The sequence below is a fragment of the Erithacus rubecula genome (genome assembly GCF_903797595.1).
Source record: "Erithacus rubecula genome assembly, contig: scaffold_796_arrow_ctg1, whole genome shotgun sequence".
Classification (NCBI taxonomy): Eukaryota; Metazoa; Chordata; class Aves; order Passeriformes; family Muscicapidae; genus Erithacus; species Erithacus rubecula.
This window is the reverse complement of record NW_027635543.1, coordinates 7944-31943: the sequence shown is the minus strand read 5'-3', so window position 1 is coordinate 31943 and position 24000 is coordinate 7944. Positions and strand designations below refer to the sequence as shown.

General features: G+C 40.6%; 1 protein-coding gene and 1 long non-coding RNA gene across 2 annotated transcripts; both read left to right on the top strand.

Moving 5' to 3' along the window:
- Positions 1-15211: 15211 nt before the first annotated feature.
- On the top strand, positions 15212-22529 carry LOC306816667 (serine/threonine-protein phosphatase 4 regulatory subunit 3-like; the record flags this gene model as incomplete). Its single annotated transcript, XM_079333092.1, has 8 exons — positions 15212-15739; positions 16963-17040; positions 19190-19292; positions 19756-19914; positions 20591-20760; positions 21100-21239; positions 21691-21862; positions 22446-22529. 8 exons carry the CDS (start codon positions 15212-15214, stop codon positions 22527-22529), a joined length of 1434 nt encoding a protein of 477 aa, XP_079189218.1.
- On the top strand, positions 17199-18518 carry LOC306816668. The gene is made up of 3 exons (XR_013777744.1): positions 17199-17364; positions 18115-18231; positions 18424-18518. It is a non-coding gene; the product is annotated as an uncharacterized lncRNA (long non-coding RNA).
- Positions 22530-24000: the final 1471 nt, after the last annotated feature.

Here is a 24000-nt window from a genome sequence, read left to right as displayed (position 1 = left end):
ACAAGCCTGTTACTGTAAAGCAGAGCCAGGGAATCCTACTCTTCTGATAGTCTTTCTGTGCCATCCATATGTGGATAAACTCTCTACAAAAAAAGTCATGGGCATCATGTTTTTGATGTCTTAAGCTGCCATTACAGCTAGTTTGTGAGAGATAAGTTAGAGAGTGTTGTGCTGAAGAAGGCCAAAGCTTGGAGTTTTCATTGTGGCAGAGGTACATGTGTGAACATGTGAATGTGTGGTTTTATTTGTTTGGGATTTTTTTCATTGAATAGGTGTTATGAAAAGCCCCTCAGGGCAGGAGCTGTTCAAGTGGAGAGGCAGAAAGGCTAGTGGTTTCTGGAGGGCACCCTCATAATAGGGCAGTAATGGTGTCCACATTTCAGGAATTTTTAAAAACATGAATGAGATATATCACATGTATTTCACAGTGTTGATTACCCAGTCTAGTATTTTTCTCCCATAAATTATCTAGTTTTTTATTATTGCTTAAGTATGTTGCATGATCATCTAATTACATAGTAAGATGCCAATTAGAAATAATGCTACAGCCGACCATTGCAAGTCAATTTTATGTGCCTTTTTCCACTGTACACATTAATTGTTGGCATTGTTTTTTCTCACTACCACCTCCATATTAGAGTGACAGCGGTACAACTCACCAGTTTGATATTTCTCTTGTGTCTATACAGAAAAAACACTGGAAAAGGCCGCCTGTTATTTAAAAATCAGCATTGAGGAGTTCCTGCTGTGTGCATGTGGAGTTAGAGCAGAAAAACTGCAAAGAGCAACACAGCTGAAAGCAGGTCCAGAGCAAACACTCAGTGCCAAGCTGTCATTCAAGAAACAGTTGTGGGAAGCACTGAAACAAGAGACTTTGCAGGTAAGATTATTGGCATAGCCTTTGAAAAGAAGGTAAGATTGTATGGTTGGAGTGTCTCCTACCCTTTAAGCAAATAATTTATTGCAACCGGAAGTGCCTGTATTTCCAGTGAAAAATGCAAGCATGGTTCTCATGAGTAAAGAAGGGGTTCAATTATGTGTTCATGTTGTTCTACAAAAAAATGCTCAAATCCCAATCAAAAAAATCTGTAATTTCCAGGTTTCTAGGCCAAAATGTGTGGTACTTCTCATTTACTGAAGGTTTCTAGAAGTGTAGGGATTCTTTATACATAATACTGAAATATACGGAAACAATAATGGTTTTCTCCCCATTATTTTGTGATTGTCCTTACTTTTGTAGTAGTAGTCTTAATTTGTTTGACATGAGTGATGCCTTTTTTAGGCTGAGTATATTTAAAGGGGGAAATCTCTAAGATGTTTATCAAAGAAGCACCAACAAAAATTTTGATTCAACCTCATTTCAGCCAATGTGAATTATTGAGAGTAATACATATAGAGATGTAAAAATGGTCATGAGATAGATTCTCTGGCTTTACTTGTACATCCTCAGTGTTTGCTGTTTTACCTTGCAGGTAGCACAAGCACATTAAGCTTTGGGTTATATAATTAAGCATATATTCCCATAACAAGTCTTGTCCAAGAGTTCAATGCCTAGATTATCCCAATTTGGCCCAATTCAAGGTCAAAAGTTTTATTTCTAGGTGCTGTGATCAGACCTACATCCTTATTACCCTTTACTCCCATTGAACATCTGGAGGATGATTCCATCTGCTTTGTTTAACCATTTCCTTTATCTTTTTTGCTTAATAACAATTAAGTTCAATTTTTCTATTGATTATAAAGCAACAATTTTGCTAATATAGTTACAATTTAATTAGCACGAATTGTATTTATAACACATGTATGTCCAGGAAATAAGCAGATTATCTCACTCTTTTTTCTGCTTTCATCCCTTTCTATTTTAGTTGGGATGTACATGGTACTTTTGTCCAAATATACTTAAGACTGTCAGCATAGGATCCTGAAGGATAATTTTATGTTAGTTTTAGGAAGAGCTCATGTGGACATTTTCATTCAGCTTCTCACAAGCTGCACATTACAACAGCCAATTTATTTCTACAATCTGCATCAGCTCCAATACCTCAATGCTGCCTTGACATCTACAGTTCAAACAAATCCTCATTTTGCTTGCTTTTGAACTTAAACCAGGGAGGAACCTTGGCCTCAGACAGAACATGTCCTTGTAAGACAAATCAGAGTTGCTGAACAATAGACCTGTGGCTTTATTTTAAAAATAATTAAAAAGAGAAAAAAACCCCAAACCACTCAAAAGACAAAGTCAAAACACAGATTGCCAGTGCTTTTCCACCTACTTCTCAGGGGTAAAAGGTCACTTCCTCCCCCTGTTTTAGTCACCCTCCTCAATGCCAGTTAGACTCAGTATTATTATTAGACTCAGGATGGCAGCACTGTAATGATACTGAATTTATTAGGTCACTGTGAGGTTTCCTGGCAGACAGTATCATCCTACATAAAGAAAATTCCTGTGACCTTAGTAAGAAATCAAAAAATTGGTTAGTTGCTATAGCTTTCCTTTCATCCCTCTGATTAGAGAATATTATTTCATAGAAGCAAGCTCTTAATATTCCTTCTCAGTCTTCTGCATTCTTGTTTAAAAAAATCCCCAAATAAACCAAAGACCCCATAACCCCAAAAACAAGAAAACAGGAAAACCTCCGGAGACCCAAGACACCAAAACTCAAACAAAACTGAAAAAACACCACCAACAACACAAATCAAAGGATGGTGTAATTCTGATTTATATATGAGAAAAGGAAAACAAAAATTACTAAGTTGTCTGTGCTGCTCTTCATACATCACTTGGGAGCAAACCCAGTTATAAAAAATGTAGTATTTCACAATTACCCTTTCTGCTCTAACCCCTGCAGGTTTAGCACAGTTTGGGTGATGTGCAACAATTAGGTTATCTGCACTAGCACTTTCCCTTCGGAATAGGCATGGCCAGTAGATAATTTGCTCTGGACAGACCACTAGTAGATTCTTTTGCCAAGTGTTGACACTACGTGGCTCTTTTCTGTTGGAGAGGATGAAATGGTGAAACCTTACAAATATGAATACATAAATTCTGAGAGCTAGGTTGAAATGAAAGCCACTTTCGAGACACCAAGCCTCAGTTACTAAATAACTAGAAGACAATAGGATAGCTAGCTGGAAGCAATCCCCTCTTGATGAAACAATGATTCCTGCTGAAAGCAGGTTCAAAGGTCAAGAAAAGATTTTGTTAGAGTTTAAAGTACAACACACTATGGTAATACGAAGATTCTTATAGGCTGTATGTAAATGTTATAGAATTTGTATCTTGTATTAGATTGGTTAGGAAGAATTAGAATATTCAGCAGAGATTTATTGTATTGTAAATGGAAAATCGCTCTCTTATTCTCCTCTCTTCTCTTACTCTGCTCTTTTCCACTCTCCCTCCCTCTCTCTCCCTTTCTTTCCCCTCTCCCTTCTTTCTTATTACCCCTCACCCTCCTTTCTCCTCTCATCCCCCTCCTGCTTCTCTCGCCTCTCGCCTTCCTCCTCCCTTACTCTCCTCTCCCTCCTCTCTCGACCCCACTCTCTCTCTTTCTCCCCCCATCTTGCTCCGAGCTGCTGGCGGCAGCTCTTAGCAAGATTTTCTATGCCTACGCCCTCACAATAAACCGCAACTGTAACAGAACAGCCTTTGTGGAGCCCCTGAGTTTGTCCCGGAAAAAACCGTCCACCGCGACAAAGAGACCCCCCCACTTTTCAATAATACAGTCTTGCCTGACTGCTCACTGGATGTGGGAGGAGTTCTGGAAACTGGCTGAAACAGGTGTGTGCTAGGAGAAAGCAGGGCCTTCCCTCTAAATGGAGCTAATAAGCCCCTCCCTCTGAATTCGTATAATTTTGGAATTAAGGGGCCCTCAGGCAAAGATATGGGAATAGGAATAACGGTTCTTTACTACTATATCTAACAAAACAAATAAAACCACAACTATGAAATTAGCAACAAAGAGAGCAGTAACAGTGTTCCAGTCCTTTTTGTCTGAAGGCTCCCTTCCTGTGCTGCAGGCACCGGTGGTGGGCAGGGGCAGGTCCCGGCAGCTGCAGGAGTGCTGGGGGTGATAGCAGCAGTGTCCCAGATGGGAAAGGGATGGAGGAGAGACTTTTGCTCACACTGTCAGTCCAGGTGCTCAGCAGGGTGCTTGGAGCACTCAGCAGAGTGCCTGGTGCTTGAGGCGAGAAGGGCCTAGCCAAGAGGGCTTTCTTAGCATGCCAGTGGGGAAAATTCCATAGAGAGGAAAGGGAAAAACCCAACCCCCAGCAACCATTTCATTTAATCCTTTACTAAAGTTGAAATACAAATTATTTATGTGATTAAGAATTTAAGAAAATATATTCATTATCCTTCTTCAAAAAGCTTATATGAAAACAATATTGCAGTGAGGAATTTAATTCTCAAAGAACACAGCTTGCAGGGCCATAGCATAATTTAGTCTAAAGACAGGCCCATGACACTTAAGTTCATAAATACTACATTTTCCATTGCTGAACACATCCCCTGCCAAAATCAAGTTTTCTCCAGTTCTGCCCTAAAGTCTCACAATATAGATCAAGATTTCAGTTCTTAAAAATATTCAGCCACCACAGTTCCTTTTCTGATCAAAACCCATGAGCAGGATGGACAGCTGTAGGCTGACCATGGATTTATTTTTACTCAGCCCTGCTATCTCTTTGTATAAGTAGATGATAAAATTAGATGTTGGCACTTGAAGAGATTTTGAGTTCATTTGTGTGTGCATGACATCTGATTCTCAGGCCCTAGGGACTCTCTGCTACTACAGTATTATAATGGGCCTTTATAAATTACTACCTTATTTTGATGGATTGCTTTTAATGGCAATCCATCAAAATAAGGTAGTAATTTATAAAGAGCCCTTATAATGCTGTTGTAGTAAAGGTGTGAAGGTTTGGCTGTAAATGTGAATCAATTTTGTTCTGCTGTTAGTGGGAATTAAGTCACCATAAATGAAAGAAAATCTTGCCTTATCTTCAAATTTGTGTAGTCATTAAGAAGGGTTTTGGTTTGTTTGCTTTTTGGGGTTTTCTTACTACTGAGAACAGATTCTCACAGCCTCTACCATAGCAGCCCAGATCCTGGAGTCCTGTGCCATTTTCTGTGCCTGTGCAATTTGGAAAGAAAAATTTTCTAGCAGAGAGGATTGGAAAATAGCAGGCTCAATTTAGGAAACTCAATATGGCAACCCTTGCTCTCTAGGTATACAAAGTCTGTGTTCATAACTGAATATGCCTTGTCCTGAGGAGAAGATAGGAAAGCATTTGCAGTGCTGTGGATACTGGTGAGACTCAGGGAAAAAGCAGTTGAGTTTTCCCAAGCTACTCAAAGAAAAACGGAAAGGAAAGAATTAATAACAAAGCTAGCACCTGCTGTTGTGGACAGGAGTGTGCAAGAGACGTGATATTTTGGTAAAATTGTGCTTACAAGAGGTGCTGCCTTCCTTGGACCAACGAGCTTATTCTATCTGTTGGTTCTGCAAACTAGTCTATAAAAAGGTGTCTGCTTCTGCAAGAAATTGCTTCTTCTGCTTTACAGAGGAAGCCTGTGGTGCTGTATTCTTTTGCTGCTCATAGCCTTACAGCAATACCATGCTGCTACCAATTACTATTGAAAAATAGCTTTGAGTGGTCTTGTGTGTTGCAGAAATTCTTCCTAGCCTTGCACTCTGTTGGCCCTGGTTAGGACCAGTGTTTGGCTCTTGGGATGTTACAGAGCAGTCACTGAAGAGCTGAAGGGTTTAAGTGAACGAATCCTTCAGACCAGCTGGCAAAATATGGGATGAAAATGCAAACAAGGTTTATTTCTATTCGGATAAAGTTGCCATTCCTGCAAACAGACTAAGGATTGGAAACTGGATTGAAAACAAGGCAAAAAAAATGTTATCAGTTGTTGGTAGTTACATGAACCTTTGAGTGTCTGTTCTCCACATGGTTGGAATCAGCATTTATTTTTACTGACAACAACTTGTAACTACTGTAGTTATTTTCTTATTAACCCAATCACTGCTTTTCCCTGGTATCACTTCCCTGCTTTCTGCTGTGTCAGCTTGACTGCTGCTAGGTTAAACCTGAGTCCCCACACTCAAAATTTGCCAAGTTGTTTTTTTTAAATGTATACTGAGATAAATTTAATTGCAGAGCAATGCAGAGAGCTAATCACTGAACAACTCCCTGAACAAAGAGAATCCCAGAAATCCAAAGCCCAGCAATGTTGTTTTAGTAATTTGCCACATACCTGCTCTGAGAGAATAAAGCACATTTACTGAGATACTTGTAAAGGAGTTGAATTTCTCTTTTTGTCTTGAACTTAATGGCATGAACAGTCAACACTTATTATAGCAGATACAGAGAGTGAAGTAAAACCAAGCAACCAAGTTCAGGCAATAAATGCTTTTCATTTTCCCAGTAATTTTATACATTTGATCTCTATGTTGTAAACATTCTTTCATGGTGATATTAAACATACTTCCACTTCTGATAGTTGCACGAAAGTGCCTCTGTTAATATTTTCTATGAATTAAAATCTCTAAACTTGTACATGTTCAAAATTGATCCAACATTTTGAATGACTAAGATGCAGATCAGTTTACAATACCTTTTTTATAATTTATTAATATACCATGGCATTTTTAAAGAGATAAATATTTATTCAGAGCTTTTTGTATACTTCAGAAGATAACGTTTTGAGCCTTGTGTTGACATCAGGGAGCTCGTTATCATTTTCATCATAACAACAGTGATAACGATAACCACTTGTTGGGGGTTGAGTGTTTTTCTGTTACTGTGTCAATTGAAAGAATTTTTCCCATTATCATGCCAATGGAGCTGGCCGGGTTACACCCAGGGTCTCTGATGACTCCAGACAAAGGGGTCAGTGGCAGCGGCTCCCGGAGGGGCCTCTGAGGCTTCCAGAGGAGACTCGTGTTTCCAGCGAGCTCAGAGCAGGACACCCCATCTTCAGCCCCCGCTGGGGAACACAGGAGAGCCAGGTCTCTGATCAGGTCTGTGATCACCTGCCCTGCATCTGCCCCGTTCCAGCCTCCTGCCTCTGCAGACACAGCTGATCCCCCGGACACACACGGTGAGCGAGGAGCCGCCGCTCCAGCCCGTTCCCACCCGAGACCGGCGTGGCCGCTGCCGCCCCCTCCCACCTGCGCTCCCGCCTGCCCTCTGCAGCTCCGGATTTTGTTCCAGCTGCAGGACTGGGACCAAGCACAGAGACAGTGTGCCTGCAGCTAAAGGGACTGGAACCGAGTTATCTGTTCTGTTCTGTTAGCAATTTTAACAACTGCTGTTGTTTTTCTGCTTGTATGGTTAGATATATTAGTAAAAGAACTGTTATTCCCAGCCCCTTATCAGAGTCCTTGATTCAAACATTTATAATACTTGGAGGGGAGTGGAACTAAAGTCTCTATTTCAAAGGAAAACTTCTGCCTTTATCGGCAGACACCTGTCCTTTCAAACCAGGACACCAGTTCATGTCTAACAAGAACAGGTGGCCAGAGTGCTTTATATGTATTCAATTTTTTTTTAAAAAAAGGAAGTACATATCAATGATTTTCATAGACTTTTCATTAGTTTTTGTCATCTTCCAAACAGTTCTTCTGCTCATTTCATTCACATTTGTCAGTCTTTAATTCTGAAGAAAGGAAATCAGTGACATTCTCTGTTACAGACGTAATGAGCTGACTCTCAGAGAACCAGCACATCAGAGCTGCTCCTGGGAGCTGTCCATGTCCTTCTGAGCATCATCATTCTTCAACAAGAATCAAAACAATCCTGATTTTTGAAGACATTGTTTCTATACTCCCTGATTTCACAAATGTCACACACAGACATGCCACAGTGCTTTAAATGCTGATTGTTCTCTCAACTTTGGAGTTTTATCAACAATCAGGAGAAACTGATGACTGCATAATTAATCCACTTTGTGGAAACATTTAACAACTTGTGGAAGCAAATATTATTGTTTGAGCTGAATGCATATTTACTTCAACAAACTGACAGCTGGATTGCCAGAGTGAAGCCAGTGCAATTCCTGCAGAATCCATAGTGCACTCAAACAGGCAGGAAGTTTGCTCCTGCATGAATACTGTCCTGTGGAAATTGGGGTGAATGGGGAGCTGCCTTCATCTGCAGATACAGAGAGTTTCAGCTTCAAACCCTGAGAGCCACCTAGCTAGGAGGAAGGACATCCTTTTACACTGTGGCAAGAGAATAGAGAGAGGAGCTGTCTCATGGGAACTATTATGTTAACCAGTTTGTTACAAGTAAGGTGTTCTTGGTTTCCATATACAGTTGGCTGGTTGCCAGCTACATATATCCAACCCTCATTATTGATGGGATTCAGTACCCTTCATCCTGTCTATATACCTCTGTGCTTTCCGGGTTTCAGGGTCTTTGGAGGTTTCTCCTTGTATCATGCAGTTTCTACATTTGTTATTTTTACATTAAAAGTTCTTTGTTTCTCAGGAACTCCATCATTCCCATCTCTCTCTATATTATGCTACAGATTCCCTGGCTGGCCCAGTTCTGTTATGACCATCCCCAGTGGCCGTACTGTCCTAGTTTCCTTCAAACCAAAACCTTTCTTTATATGTTACTCTGGATTGAGGAACTTTGAAATCACCTTGTTTTACAAGCCACTTCAGAGCTGCAGTATCAGCACCTTGAAATTGTCATAGTCACCTTTACTCCCATTCTTTATTCTGTGTATATCCATTGAAGGAGTTTGAAGAAATTCCTTTTACAAGGCTCTGCACAAACCAAAATGTCACTCAGTTCAGGGAAGCTGCCTTTGTCACATTGTGCTTGTGAGATATCCTGTGTTGTCCTCCATCACCACCACAGTGGAAGACATCCATGGAAGCTCAGGACAAGAACATCAGTATTCTTTGGCAAAATAACCCAGAAGGAGAGATGTTCTGATCCTAATAGTTCTAATCATCCTGATCTCTATTCATGGTCATGTTTTGGGAATTTACTTCTGAAAAATTGCTTTTAAAAAAAATTCATGTTCTAGAAACCTTCTTTGGAGGGAGTTCCAGAAGACTCTTGTGGTCAGAGTATGGAACCCTTTTCCCTCATTTTGTGGAAGAACTCAGGTGACTTGTGCTGACTTCCTGTAGTTCCTTGCAATAGGGCAGTGACAGGCACCAGATTTCTGCATTTTTACTGTCCACTCAGCAGAGACCTGACCTTTCCTTGAAGCAATGATCTCAATATTAATTCATTACTCATGAATATTAGAAGAGAGGAAGAAAGGAGCAGTAGAATGGTGGAAAATTAAAAAGAAAAAAGGTTTCTGACAAGCTGTTATAGGGAAAAAGGTTTAACTGGGATGGTCTTTCTTGGGAGCAATGAACAAGCAGCACAATAGCAAGTGACAATTCAAGTTCATAGTCAATAAATACAAGAGATTACAGTTCGGAAGAAGTAATTTCAACTGTTTGGGCACCTTACTGTGTGTTCCATTAATGGCAACGTAGTGATATTTGCATTATTAGCGACTCCTTAGCTGGGAAGGCTGGTCATATAGGCAGCAGCCATTGAAGAGCAACAACATGAGGGGGTACTTGGAGAGTAGGAGGAAGATACCAGAGATTTATTGACATGAAAATGAAATATTTGAAGTATAATTACATGAAGAACATTAGTTTTCCCCCTTGGATTATGTTTTGAATAATGAGGACTGTAGTACCCACAAAGGAACTGTAAAGTAAGTAACAGCCAATAACAGTTGTCTTTAGTCTCAAGAAGGGACAAGATTTGAAATGTAGTATTTGATTTAAATGGTGTCTCTCTGAATTTGAGAAGGAAAGAAATTAAAATGTATGTAAGTCAGCGAGACCATATCCCTTGCTAGTGTCTACATAGATGAACTTCTAGTTCATTTCAAGGCATTTGTTTTGATTCATTCCAGCTGTGTTGTGCAGAAGTCCCAGAAGCACTGGGCTATCTCCCCTGCATGTATTTGCGTTTGGGTATGATTTTCAGTAAACCACCCTCCTGCATCTCCAGTGAGGGAATGACATTTACCTTGTAGCATTTGGACCTAAGGCTGCCTCTCCGGGAGCAGAGAGGGCCCAGATGGTCAGGGAAAGATGCATTTTACAGGTCTCTGTTCCTTCTCTGGCTCAAAGCACCATCACCAAGCACAGTCTAAGCAAAGAGCAGATTTTGAATAAGGTACTGATTGCCCAGGCACTGCTGTGCTGCACAGCCTGTCTGGAATTTGCTGTGAGATTGGTTTATTTCTATAAAGTATGCCGCTCTGTTATATTAGGGTTGCTAAAAGACAAAATTTCCAGAAGATAAGTTGGCCTTTAAAATCAAATGAGTGAAAACAAAAATTTAATTCAAACTTTAGTACTTCTGGAAAGATTTTTTGATGTAGGCAGAAGGACTAAATTCACTTTGTTCTGATCATTTTCCCCTAAACACTGGCTTGCTGGGATTGATGGAGGCTGAATACCCTCTGCATCCCATGGGAATTTCCTTCAGTTGTCCTGCTGCTATCCCAGCTATGACCTGGAGGCCCTGCCATCAGGACATCCATCCTACCTGTTCTCCTATCCTCACATGTGTAAGGTGTAAGGGGAAATAGAAAAAGCTGAAATAGATTATTTTAAAACTAAAGCATTTTCATCCTGAGTCTGCTCCTGGGTGCCACTCAAGTACAAAAGCCAGAAAGTGTGACATGCAGGTTGTCCAAAATTGCTGCCTCTAAAATCTTTCAATCTGTTTAATATCAAAAGGCTATTCTGCCATTTGACTGTAGCCCAGAGTGGTGCTTCAAGACCATTTTAAAATTGAAGACATTTTTTAAAATTCCAGCCTCTTCCCCAGCATCTTCACTCTGGGTTGTGGTGATGTGAATTTAAACAGTGTTTTAAGGGTTAAATGGCCAAAGAAAAAAAATGTTCTGCAAATGTAATGCCTCCCTTGTAAGGGAGATCTTCCTTCATGATCATGCCTGGCATGTGTCTCAGTTTAGAGAAAAGTTTAGGAGAAAATGCTCTAGAATGAGAGTTTCCTCTACAAAAATGTTTCTAACAATGCCCTTTCTGCCAATGAGATATCAACACCAGTGGATGAAAGTTTAAAGAACTGACCATTTATTGACAGAGTGCAGACATGGCATGGGAAAAAATTGAGGAAAAATGCTAGATATTGAACTGTCAGACTTTGCTCTCCCCATACACACACTCACACTGTAACAACAACAAAAAACCAAAACCAAACCAAACCAAAACAACAACAGCAACAGCAACAAAACCAACAACAAAAAAACCCTAAAAATTCCTCAAAATGCAAAACAACAGCCAACCATGTGGCGGGGAGGAACAAAATGGCACCTGGCTTCTGTCTCATGGAAGAAAAAACCAAAAGGTTCACACAGAAGCTCAGGGGGAAAAAAGCCAAACAGATGGGAACATGGTGAATCTCTGATGTTGGGTCTCCTCATCACAGCAGATGAAGCTGGTGGATTTAGTGTCCTTTTGTTTGTGGGTTCAGCTTTTCTGAGGTCTGGGGCTGGGATGGAGCAGTTCCTTGGCTCCTTGTTGGTCCTCTGCTTCTGCCATCAACTCTCTCATCTCAGACCAAAACCAAACCTAACATTTCAGAGAAAAAAAAACAAAAACAAAAACAAACAAACCCCAACTTGTGGAAGGCTTGCTGTCAAAGCCTCCAAGGTCAGGGAAATGGAAAAACCTCCTTTCATAAGCTAACAAATCCAAGCCAGCTAAGCAACAAAGTCTGCCTGTCTGCAGGGAACCAGAGACACCTGCCTGGGAGTGAAGCTTTGAAAAAAGCTGGCACAAGAGCTCCCAGGTGCAACCTCTGCCCTTGGACCCATCCTAAAGCTACAGCAACCATTACTGGCTATAGAGCAGACAATTAGTGAATAGAGTGTCATCATAAACCACCACAAGGCAGCATGGAGCAGGTAAGACTAGGCTCTTCCTTGTTGGGGACTATCTTTGCCAATGGCTGGGCATCTGGGCATGCCGCTAGTGTAAATCCTTCATCTTTATTTATTGTTTTCCAAAGCATATAGGTTCTTCAAGCTCTTAATTGATTTTAAAAACAACAAAGCCATTTATAAGTCCCAAAATGCACTGACAGTCAGTGGGATTCAGGGTGTGCTTCTGGTTCTGACAAGGAGCTCCTTAATTACCAAGGGTATCTGAATAATACATTTATCAGGTTCCCACTGAAGGATACCCTGGATATCTTGGTAAGAGAGGGACTGAGACACTCTGAACGGCCAACTCGGATAGTGTGGAACATACCTAGGTTTTTCATGAAAACTCAAGAAATAAGTAAACCAATTCTAAACCAGCCAACAATCCCAGCTGAATCCATCTTTAACTACTAAAGGAGTCGGTGAGCAATGCATCTGTCAGCACAAGCTGGCAACTTTCTGTGCCCCAAGTCATGCCTGTGGCTCCCAGAGCTGGCACTGGTCTTCAGCAGACACCAGCCTTTTGAGCTCAAGAAGATGCTGTAACGTTGCAGCGTGATTATTTTTGCCCCTGCAATGTATGTAGAGCTAAGGCACAGTCTGCATGGATGCACCAACCTGGAAATGTGCTCAAGTATGCAGTGCTGCATAGATGAGCTACCCAGAGCCAGATTAAGAGTGTAGTGGGAAAAGTGTCACACTTGCAAATCACATCCCTTTGTGGCTCACTTAAAGGTAATCAATCATTCACAGTCTTGCAAGAGTAGCTGCCTGCACACCACCACCTCTGTGAATTGAGCTGGTCTTTATCAAAGCAGCTTTTTGAAAACTGGGAATTATTCCTAGCTAACTTAATACTTGGTTTCAAAGTTGTCACTTCATAGCTATTATCTGTAAACTTTAGCCAGTCTTTTTAAAAGTCCTTTCTTTTACATTTCAAATTGATATTTTTCATTAAGTGCTTTCATCACTTTCCCCCCACCCCCTCAGCCTCCACAAATGGAAAGACAGATTTCTAGGTCTTTTGAGACCAAATACCCTTCAATTCATATTCCACAAAGTACTTTTGCATATTTTAATGGAGTAGGTAAAAACATTTTTCTTGATTTTATGATGTTTTAATGGAGGTGAAAATCCAGGGCTGAGCATTTTCATAAAATGAAAATTAAAAATATGTGACTTGGCTTGAAACATTTTAATTCCAATCTCTCTCATTTATAACACTTGCTTTCTCTTTTTTTAGAAGAGTGTTTTCAAAGGCAAAAGGAAGCAGAATATCAGAATTATGAAGAAAAGCTTCATAGCATAAAGCTCAAACAAGAAATTGCTCCAAACTGACTTCTAGGTGAAGTCACTTCTGTGATTATTTTGCTAAAAATAAATTATCATCTTCCAGTTAAAACTCTCTGTGAAAGGGATCCTGACCAGAAAAAACATCACAGCTTATGCCTGCACGTGGTCTCCTGTTCGCTCAAGGCCTCCACAAAATTTTCGGTGTTGCTTTCCACGGGACTCATTCCATGCCTATTTAAGATGCAGTTTTCAATTGATATCAAATTGATTTTAGTCTTTTTTGTTTTGTATATTCTCTGTACTCTTTACACGTGGATTTGCAGCCTATTAGTGTGTTCATAGTCCCAGCAATTTGAAAGTTCTAAGGTGTTGCACAAAGACAAAGAATTCTTTGCACTTACTGTAAAGACAAAAGCAACTGCTATTACCAAGCCAACACAGAGCCATGCTCCAGTTCTTACTGTTTTTATATCTCTTCCAAATAATAGGATCATAGAATAGTTTTCATGGGTGGGGACCTTAAAGATCATCCAGTTCCAACCCCTCTGCCATGAGTAGGGATGCTTCTCACTAGACGTGGTTTCTCAGGGCCTCATCCAGCCTGGCCTTCAACACTTCCAGGGATGGATCCACAACCTCTGAATGGCTTGTCTTCCTGGATCAGGAAGTTGGCCTCTACACACTCCAGGAATGCCCTTTGTTCTTGCAGCCACCTGTATTACTTTCCCAGCAGATGTTGGTGAGGTAGATGTTCAAGAATACATTCAGTGCTGGTAAGTGGAGATGAAGCTGAAGTCCAAGAGGCAGGTTGAACTCGGGGGGCCAGGAGCCAAAGCCCAGGACAAGAGGCCATGAACTCCCCTTTGCATTGCAAAGGGCACAGGGAGCTGTGGGGCAGCCAGGGGATCAGACACTCAGAGACACAGTACGAGCTAATGAGCTCCAGACCTTTGTGAACTTAGATGGTGAGGGGATGAAAGCACAGGAGTTTCTTTATTCCAGGTTCCTTCTCAGAGGCACCAGCTTGAGGCGTAATTTTGTTATTTAGTTACTGCATCATGATTACATTGTTTTGAGGATCTGGACATCTGTAACTCTGCTATGGCAGACCCAGGGTTAAGCTGGCAAGGAAGCCTGCTCTGACTATGTGAGAGTGGAGGGTATAGCTGTGAAGGACTTTGGTCCCGCATGAGGTGATGTGAGAATGACTCTAGAGTGATCTTGGGTGGTTGGACAGGGAAATTTCCTTAACACAGGACTCTCCTTTGCTAGCCTCTTGCTTCTGAAAAGCCCATAGCCCTCAGCTATAGTGCTCCAGTTGGGGAAGTGTCCCAGCATACTTGCGTGATGACAGTTTTGGAAGGGACCTAAAAGCTCATCTGGTTCCAACACCCCTGCCATAGGCAGGGACACCTTCTACTAGACCAGGATCTCAAAGCTCCATCCAGCTCAGCTTTCAACACTTGCAGAGATGGGACAGCCACAACTTCTCTGGGCAGCCTGTGAACAGTGCCTTACCACTCTTACAGTCCAGCACCTTTTCCTAATATCTAATAGAAACAGCTTAAGGCTATTCCCTGTCTTCCCTGTTACTGGGAGGGGTTCGAGAAGTTCCAAAAGGTCAACAGCGAACAAGAGCCGTTGGTCATCTACCGTAACCCTTGACAGCCACGAGCCCAACATTCTGAATTCTGGCAGTTAGAGGGACGGACCAATCAGCAGCCTCTGATCCAGGTACATCATAATGACTGAAGAACACCTTCAGCAGTTGGAGGGGCAGAGCAGCAGAAGGACAGTGCAGAGTGGCCTCCAGTCTTGCTTCTCTCTTGTCCTCTTTGGGTATTGGTGTCGTTCTGTGGAAGTCACCCAGGACCTTCTTGAGTCAGAAGAGGAGCATCTAAAAAAATGGTTAGAATTAGTCGTTTCATGGACCTTCCTGACTGTAAGCTCCCCAGACTTAGAGAGATTGCAGACCTAGTGACCTCTGTTCGCTTCTCACGTGCCCGTAAGGCAAAGCTAACGCTGGCCTTGAGGCATAAAGGCTATATTCCAAAGCTGCTCCAGCTTTTCCGAGTCTGTGAGCTTGCAGAGAACACTGAAGGCTTGCATCTTCTATTTGACATTGTGAGAAAAATTCTGTACCTGGACAAAAACATTCTGTTTGAGGTGATGTTTTCTGATGAGTGTATTCTGGATGTTGTCGGATGCCTTGAGTATGATCCTTGTTTGGCTGAACCAAGACGGCACAGGGAATCCTTTACCAAAAGAGCCAAGCTACCGGAGGTTATTCCTACCAGAGACCCTGAACTCAGGGAAAAAATCAACGAGGCATTCAGGGCACAGTACATTCGGGCCATCATCATGCCTAATCCATCGGATTTTGAAGAGGGTTGTCTTTCTACCCTCAATTCCTTCATCAGCTCCAGGAAAGAGGAGATTTTACGTGAGTTGCAGGTGAGTGTTTTTTTTAATGTGGCTTAGATGGGATCTGTAGAGATCCCTCTGGCTGTACTTTGGAAATGGTCTACAGCTGGTGAACACCATACAAGTTAATCACAGGCACTTTCATTTGCACAATGTTTTGAATGCTTTCCCTTCCTTCTGATCCCTTGGATTTTGTATTTTCAAAATCATACATTTCAGGTCACTGTCTTAATACTTTTTATGGGCTGTAACAAGATAAAGTCCTGCTCTTTGGTTGCCAAGCAAATCTTTGGAGCTGGTTTTCTATAAGTATTTAAGGAACATGCAACTTCTGGTATTTTGTTCCAGGGACACTTACTACACTGTGTTCCATGTAAAGGGACGCAGAGAAATGGGTGGACAGATATGGCAGAAAGCACCAGAACACTTGAGAGATGATGACGTTGCCAGGTTTTTGGAGTCTGAAGCATTAAATGATTTACAAGACGTGCAGTGTTGTCCTGTATTATCCTTAAATATCTCGTATCAGTAGAGGATGTGAATCTGAAAAGCAAATAATAGTCACAAAAGTTTCCCATCTTGGCAAAGCAGAGTTCCTGCATGTGGGAGAGCTAGTTTTACTGCAAGTAGGGTTCAGGAGAATGTGGCTGCAGCCAACCTGTAATCTGTTAACCTCAGAGAGATGAACTGAGAAGGTGCTTTGCAATGCTGCAGATCCAAACGAGGGAAACTGATCTCCTTGGGATGTTCACAGTGTAGTAAGAATGGCTCAGGTACAGTAGGGCCAAAGTTTTCTCTTGGTTAGCCCTTTTTACATCAGAAGTGCACGAGTGGTTTACGAGTGGAAGTTTATGTGCAAAGTGCTCCTTTCGATGTGGGTGTGGGTATGGCAAATCCCACAGGGAGTCTATGGGGCTGGGCGGAACTGCAAAGCATAGAGGTGGCAGGGCAGAGAAGGAAAGGAAATGTCACACTCTGTAGACACGAATTCAGGGATCATCTTTGGGCTTCATGCCCTGCTACCAGCTTTACTGTGGCTCTGGTGTGCTGGAGATGCTCCAGCTGCACAGAAGTAGTGCTGAAAGACTGGGAATGATCCTGCTAGATGTGCACTCTACCATTTGCCTTCTTTGTGATAAAAATAATGACAGTGTGGAAAGTTGGACTTTGTGCCGTGTGGGATCCTGGAAAGATCATGCTTTCACTTTCCAGAAGGCACTGTGTAATTTGTGTTCTTTTTGTGCGCTCCACAGGAGGATGAAGAATTTTTGCCTGAAACTTTTACACGATTAACAAATGAAGCTACAGATGGAGAGCAACGATGTGAATTGGTAAGTCAGTAGTCTTGGTGGTTCCTCAAAGGCTTTAAGGGAGAGGGATGAATTAGAAAGTGAAACTGTTCTGAGAGTTCTGCAGTTCCAGAAGTACTTATGGAGAAGCAGCCAGTCCACCACCCCCCAGTACAAATTGTAACTGTTTCCTTCTTTCAGAGAGTTTTCTGACTCAAATGCACCAAACTTTTTTTTCCCCCTGTGCACCAGATGAAGTTTTTCAAGGAATTCTGTGCCTTTTCTTTCACGTTACCTGAGAAAAGAGATGAATTTCCTAAAACTTTGGCGAAGTTGGGATTTCTTCCAACTCTTGAAAAGTTAATGGTAAGTGAAAACTTGGAACTGGTTTCAATAAAACTATAAAATCATACAGTCATTAAGCCTTTTAAAATATTTTTATCTACTGAGCATCTTTTTACAAGTCTGATTGGAGACCTTTGCTTTGCTGAGAGTGGAGGTTTCTGATAATGTCCAGAATCCAGAAGCTGCCCACAGTTCTGCTCTGGAGTAACTTGGCTTGACTACTCTTACTATTTTACTTTTGGAGAAATCTGAGGGCAGTGAAGTCCTTGTGACAAGGTAGTCAAAAGGTGAAAGAGACTTTTTCATGTGGAAACTTGACTGTTGTTTTTTTATTGGAGAAAATCACATCCCTTAAGGAAAGGTCTGAATTCTTGTTGCCTCTAGATGCTTACAGAAACTGTTGTGCACCTTGATTTGTACAGTGGTTCTTTAGTAGAAAAGGAATAAATTGTGGACAGCAGGTATAGAATATCAATAACGTCTTAGATATTCAAGCAAGTAGGATATTGTGAATGTTTCCAGCCTAAGTTAGGGTTCTTAAATTCACAGAAAGCTTTTTGCCCTTTCTAGAGGATGAAAATAGAAGGGAATGGATTTGCCTGGTTCCTTGTGGTTTTTCTGTAACTATATTATCTTGTTTATGAAAATTTTTGTGACAAAATATTCTGCAGTTTTTAAACTGCCTCTTCTTGGCAGCTTCATGCAATAAGAAATCCCAAACTTTATTTACTCTAACAAATTTATCTCTTTTTTTTTATTTTTGTGTGTGAGGGAGTGGATGATCTGCAAGTTAAATCTGCTGCTACAGATATGTTGTCTTATCTAGTAGAATTTAGTCCAGCCATGGTCCACGAATTTGCAATGCAAGAGGCCCGACAGAGTGAGAATGTGAGTAAAAGTGATTTGGAGTTTGTTGAATATACCAGTTTTAGGGCAAACAGGAAAATAACCAGTAAAATACAAACGATATTTCTGTATTGTGTTTTAATTTTTGATTTTAAAAAATTGCAGTAAATGGGGACCTCATTCCGTTCTTGTGAATAATTATTTTGTGATTTCTTTCTTTGGATTTTTTTGCAGGATACCCAACTCATCACTCAGATCATTAAGCAGATAATCTGTAGTCCTGACCCTGAATTTGGAGGTGACCATCAGTTAATGGAGATTTTGCGTGCACTGATCAATCCAAAGAAAATGCTGACCACAGCTAGTGTAAGAGAACGGGAATGGCAGAAGACATGATACTGTCTTGTCAAACATAAAAGCCTGATATTCTCTATTGCTATTATTATGGGCAGAGGACAACAAATGATAGGGTTTTTTAATTGAGTGGCATGTGGTCTGACAGCAACTTTAAATAAGCAAAAGATAAGCTAATTTTGCTAATGCAAGGTATGTGTATGGGGCATTGTGCCAGTATTAAACCACACAGTCCCATGTGTCAGGGCCATAGAATTGTCTGGCCATAGCTCTCTCCATCTGGATGATAAATCCTGACCTATTTAAATTCATTGCAATGGACCAGAATACCTGTAAAATGGTTTACAGTTTTTTCTGGGCAAAACTACATGCATTTAAGAATGGTTTAAGAAGACTTTGTCAAGCACTTGGAGTCCCTGCTATTTTTTCCAGTATATATATTGGGGATTATTTTAATGACAGCTAGGTTGGTTGGATGTCTCACAAGTTTTTCCCAAAATAAAGAAATTGATCCTGTGTGAAGACAGTTCTGCAGACCCCAAAAACTCAGTAGAATTCTTTGTAAGCTGTTTCTTCTGTTACCACTCTTTTTTCATTTAAAAGGTTGTATGTATGTCAGTGTTTAATGAAGTTATTGTTGTTTTAGCATTTAGAAATATTTGAATTTCTCGATAACTTCTACGACCGTTACATTCATGTTCTTACTGCACCGCTTCCGGCTGATGCATCAGAAGAATGGCATGATATAGGTAAGAACAATTTAATTTTTTTTCCCTTTGAAAGGCAGTACAGTCCTGGTAATGGCAACAGACTTGTGATGCCTGCTGGGAACAGGCTAGCTGCAAGCTTCTATTCCTCCAGGGACAGGGATTATGTGGGCAGGAGTTTTCATAGCCCTTTCCTGAAACTGTGAATGCTGACATAGCTTGATGGTATACTTTGTAAAGATGCACTTCCTTCATGTGTGTTGAAAATAATGTCATAGTTTTACTAGTCTAATTTTAAAGAATATTTACTTATTATAATATCAAAAAAGGCAAAAAAAAAAAAAAAAAAAAAAAAAGCCACAGTTGTTCTGACCTTCCAAAGAAATACAGTAAAACAAAAATCCACAAAAATATATCAGAAACTGCAATAGCAACTAAATTTAGTGTATGCTGACAGTAGAGGATTTACTTTTTGTACAACTTAAAGCATTAATTTATCTTGTAGATAATTATCAAACGGCAGAAATACTTGCCTCAGTTTTGGAGCTGCTGTCTTTTTGTGTGGAACGGCACAAATACCACATGAAGAGGTACATTATAAACAAAGATCTCCTGAGAAGAATACTGGTCTTGCTGAAATCCAAACACAAATTTCTGGCCTTGTGTGAGTATGGAACTGCTGTGATTTATTTTTTAAAGGCTTTGTGTGTCCTATGTGGAAGGTGTAAGAGTGTTGATGTACACTTGAACTCAGAATTCATGCTCATTTGCTGTGTTTCATTGGCTACAATTAAGTCATTTGGGAAAAAAGAGGTAGCAGCTATCTGTAAGCACAGACCAATGCAGTTTGTGGTGAGAGAAGAACTGTTGTCTCTTTTGAAGTCTACAGGGATCCTTTCAAATCTCCATGACAGGATCCTTTGGAATAAGATTTCTTGCCTCATTTCAGTAGAAATTGTGTCCTTTCTTAATAATGTCCTGAATCTGGTTCTCACTGTGGAGAGTGAATGAAATCCTGGGAAGCAGGGTCTTTAAAGACTCAGGGCTGGTTCTGGGAGGGGAACACGGAAGAAGAACACACAGGAGTTGATAGTTTAACTTGACGCATGCTGGAATGCATTGCTGCTGGACTTGAGACAAAAAATCCATGATTCCTGATGACCTTCAAATACCCAGGAAAGTCAAAGAAGGAAAGAAAGGTTACCTGTCAACAAATCTGCTTCTGTGCTTCGGGGCTGCATCTTCCGCTTGGGATAACACCAGGTTTTTCAATTCTTCCGTAAGAAGGTGGCAGCCCTGTCATGTGCTTGTTGAATGCTTGAATACCTTTCTTCACACAGGTGCTCTTCGCTTTCTGAGGAGGATAATTGGCCTGAAAGATGAACTGTATAACCGCTACATCACTCTGGGAAACCTGTTTGAACCAGTTGTAAATGCTATGTTGGACAACAGGAATAGGAGCAATCTGCTCAACTCTGCCTTGCTGGAGCTGTTTGAATTCATCCGAATGGTAAGTTCAGCAGCAGCTTCAGCACTGACATGTCCATGACCTTGCAGGGCAAGAGGCAAAAGGAAGATTTCCAAGATAGCAAACATCCTGTTTTAATGGAACGGTCACAAATTTTGGGACGTTGCTGAGTCTATTGTCCATTTCTAAGGGAAGTTTAATAATTCTCTCTAGATTTCAGGTCTTTTCCTAAGAATAAATCTGATTGCTCCCCATTCGTTCTTGACAAGAATATTTTGGTTCTAGATAAGGAATCAGTTACTTTCCAAAATAAAGTTGAAAGCTTTCCGATTTTGTGCATGCGAACTTTTGAGAGTGAAGCCCTGTTTTGTTCTTATTCAGGAGGGCATTCAGCTCCTTATTGCTCATATAGTTGAGAACTTCTCTGATGCACTGGAATCTCTCCAATACATTCCCACATTCCAGGGACTGAAGACAAAATATGAGCCAGAAAAAGACCAGCCAAATCAGAAACCAAACAGGTATGGCCCAGTTTCTGTCTAACGAGGATGCCAGTGCCTGCCATTCTGCAAGCCTACTGGTTGGTTTTTAATTTCCCATAGAGCAGCAGAAGCAGGTGGCTGGGATTGGGGTTGGATTTCATTCCTTCTGAAAACTTCTTGGGTTAGAGTAATCCCCCATCTACCTTTTATTGAGTAGAGCTGATGTGGTCAGTAGATTAAATGTTCCACTGAGAAAACTCTCAGCTTATGAAGAACAGAATCTTGCTCTGTTCTTCTGAGTTAGAATTCAGTCTGCCTCATTATCAGCTGTGTATTTGTGAAGCTTCTGGTGAGGGTGAAAGCAGGGATGGAGCTGGATTGTCTTCCCCGAGTCACCTAATTCATTCTAAAGCTTTGGAAGCCATTTATGGCCTGACTGAGTCTGAAACATCAGGCAAAGCTTTAATCACTTGTCCTGTGTCTCTTGCAGTGTCTCCTCCAAATTGCCTGGTGAGACATTTGTCAAAGGAGCAATAAGCTTACGGGTGGATGAAGATCAGTTCAGTGAAGGCGAAGAGAAGGCAGCTCCAATGCCACCAGCAAGCTCCAATGGCTCCTATCCACCATACACAGCCCAGACCACAGTGGAGACAGCCCCCAAGGTGGGAGAGAACTTTTATGGAAGCTCCTATCCTTGGGTAGGACAGCAGAGCAACCTCCTAGGGCTTCACTGGCTGTAATGCGGCACGGTCAGCAAATAGCCTTGTACAGGGTGTCTTAGGGATAAAATCATCCAAATCCCTGACTACTTTCACCAAGAATGAAACCCTGACTAGTTTAGGGTATGGTTTAAGGAGGATAGGATGGGACTGGAGTCTGCTGTTATCTGGTGGACACAGGGTAATTTTGCCTCTTCTGCATAACTAAACTGTTCCTACTCTGGCTTTCTTCCCTGCCCAGCTAGTGCTCTGTGTGTGTGATATACAGATGGGATTGCCTTTTTTGGAGTCTATTCCCCATCAGGGAATGAATACGTGTTTTTAAGCAGACAAAATGTAGGAAGTGATACCTCTTTTGTGCCTTTTACAGCTGAGCATTATTTGAATCTTAGCTTCCGAGGAGCTAGAGAAAACTCTGGCAAGAATTTTATTGCTCACCCCTTTTGACCTGGGGGCAAAACAGATGTGCAGACTGTATTTTTTTCAATGTGTGAATTTCATTTTTGTACCTTTTTCTAATTGGCAGAGAGGTCTATTTGAAATATTTGGTTATCCAGATGATGAAGATCGTGAGACATCTCCAAAGAAAAGAGCTCGTCTGGATTCCTAAAGGAAACTGAAATTTCTAAATAAGGACTTTTTAATGGGTTTTCCAATGCTGCAACTATTTAATGTTAAAATATGGAACCAGCTGCAGTACATGAAATATATCTCTCTTGTAATATATGTTATTATAGAATAAGAATGTAATGGTAATATATGTTTAAATTATAATAGAGTAAAATATAATATAAGTAATATAATTAATATTATGCAATATAGTAGTAATATGTAGTAACATATGTTAGGTAAATTGCTCCTGGAACAGTTTAAGGTGAAGCTGTTATGATGTTTTGGAGATTTAGCTGGTAGTTTAGGGTAATACCTAGTTTCAATTGTAGCTCTTGTTTGGAAAAAAATTGCTTTCTGTATAGATATGCTCAGATAGTTTGTTCATCAAAGAAGTTTATTTTGTACTAAAGATCCCAATGTACTTGTTTTACACCATTTGTAAGTATGTGGCAATATTAATGCTGACCTGTAAAATTCAGGAATTAAAATTGAACTCTGTAGTTTCATAGGATGTGTTATTTGTAAGTACTATTTTAATAAAAAGTTACATGAAACCTGACTGGGTGGGTTTGCTTCTTTTCCTGTGAAGTACTGCTCCAGTCAGTGATGTCATGCCCTGAGCAAAGGGTAACCACATTCTTGGCTTCTCTTTCAATCTGTCATGGCCAAGCCAGTACAAGGTTTCAAAAATATTTCTACACTTTTTCGACTGAATTGCAGGTGGCATCTCAAACTTTGCAAATAAAGAAATTCTTTTTTCCTAATTTTATTTTAGCAGATTTCAGTATCTGGTTGTTTATGGGCTTTCAAGAGGCTGAGGCCAGTGGTTGAGCAAATCTGCACTGCAGGGATGCTCTGCAAATGCAAAAAGCAAAAGCAAAATTAGGAAAATTGAAAGTGGATAAAATTTATTTAAGTGGAGACATTTTTTGCTGAAAATAAATTTATCTTAAAAAAAAAAAAATCCAAAAAACCAAGCCCAACCTAAACTGACCAAACTAAAATAATGTAATAACTATACAATGGCTCTTGACCAAGGCAGGCTTTTTAATGGTAGTCTAGACTTTAATAGATTTGAGTTGTTTATTTCAAATATGTGTGAACAGATATTGCCTCTCCTGCCACATATACAGGGAAATTTAGGCCTCACTTAAAAAGGCAGAGTGCAAGAATCATGAAATCATGAGTTCAAAGTGTTTCTCTGAATTATCTGTCTATTTAAGATTTCCCTCTGCTAGAGAAAAATCTCTGTTACAGAAGTTGCAAGTTAAGCAAATCTATCTGCATGGAAAGTAAACCAGGTTACAAACACTGTTTTGTGGCTATTTAGATATAGCTCATATTGGTGACTGTCCTATTCCAAATTAGAGGATTGCAAGAGGATAAACATATCTCTAAACAAAATTAAAGTGCAACCCTTACACTGGTTGCTTTTCTTGTCTCCAGAAAGCAGCAAAAATCTGGGTAGT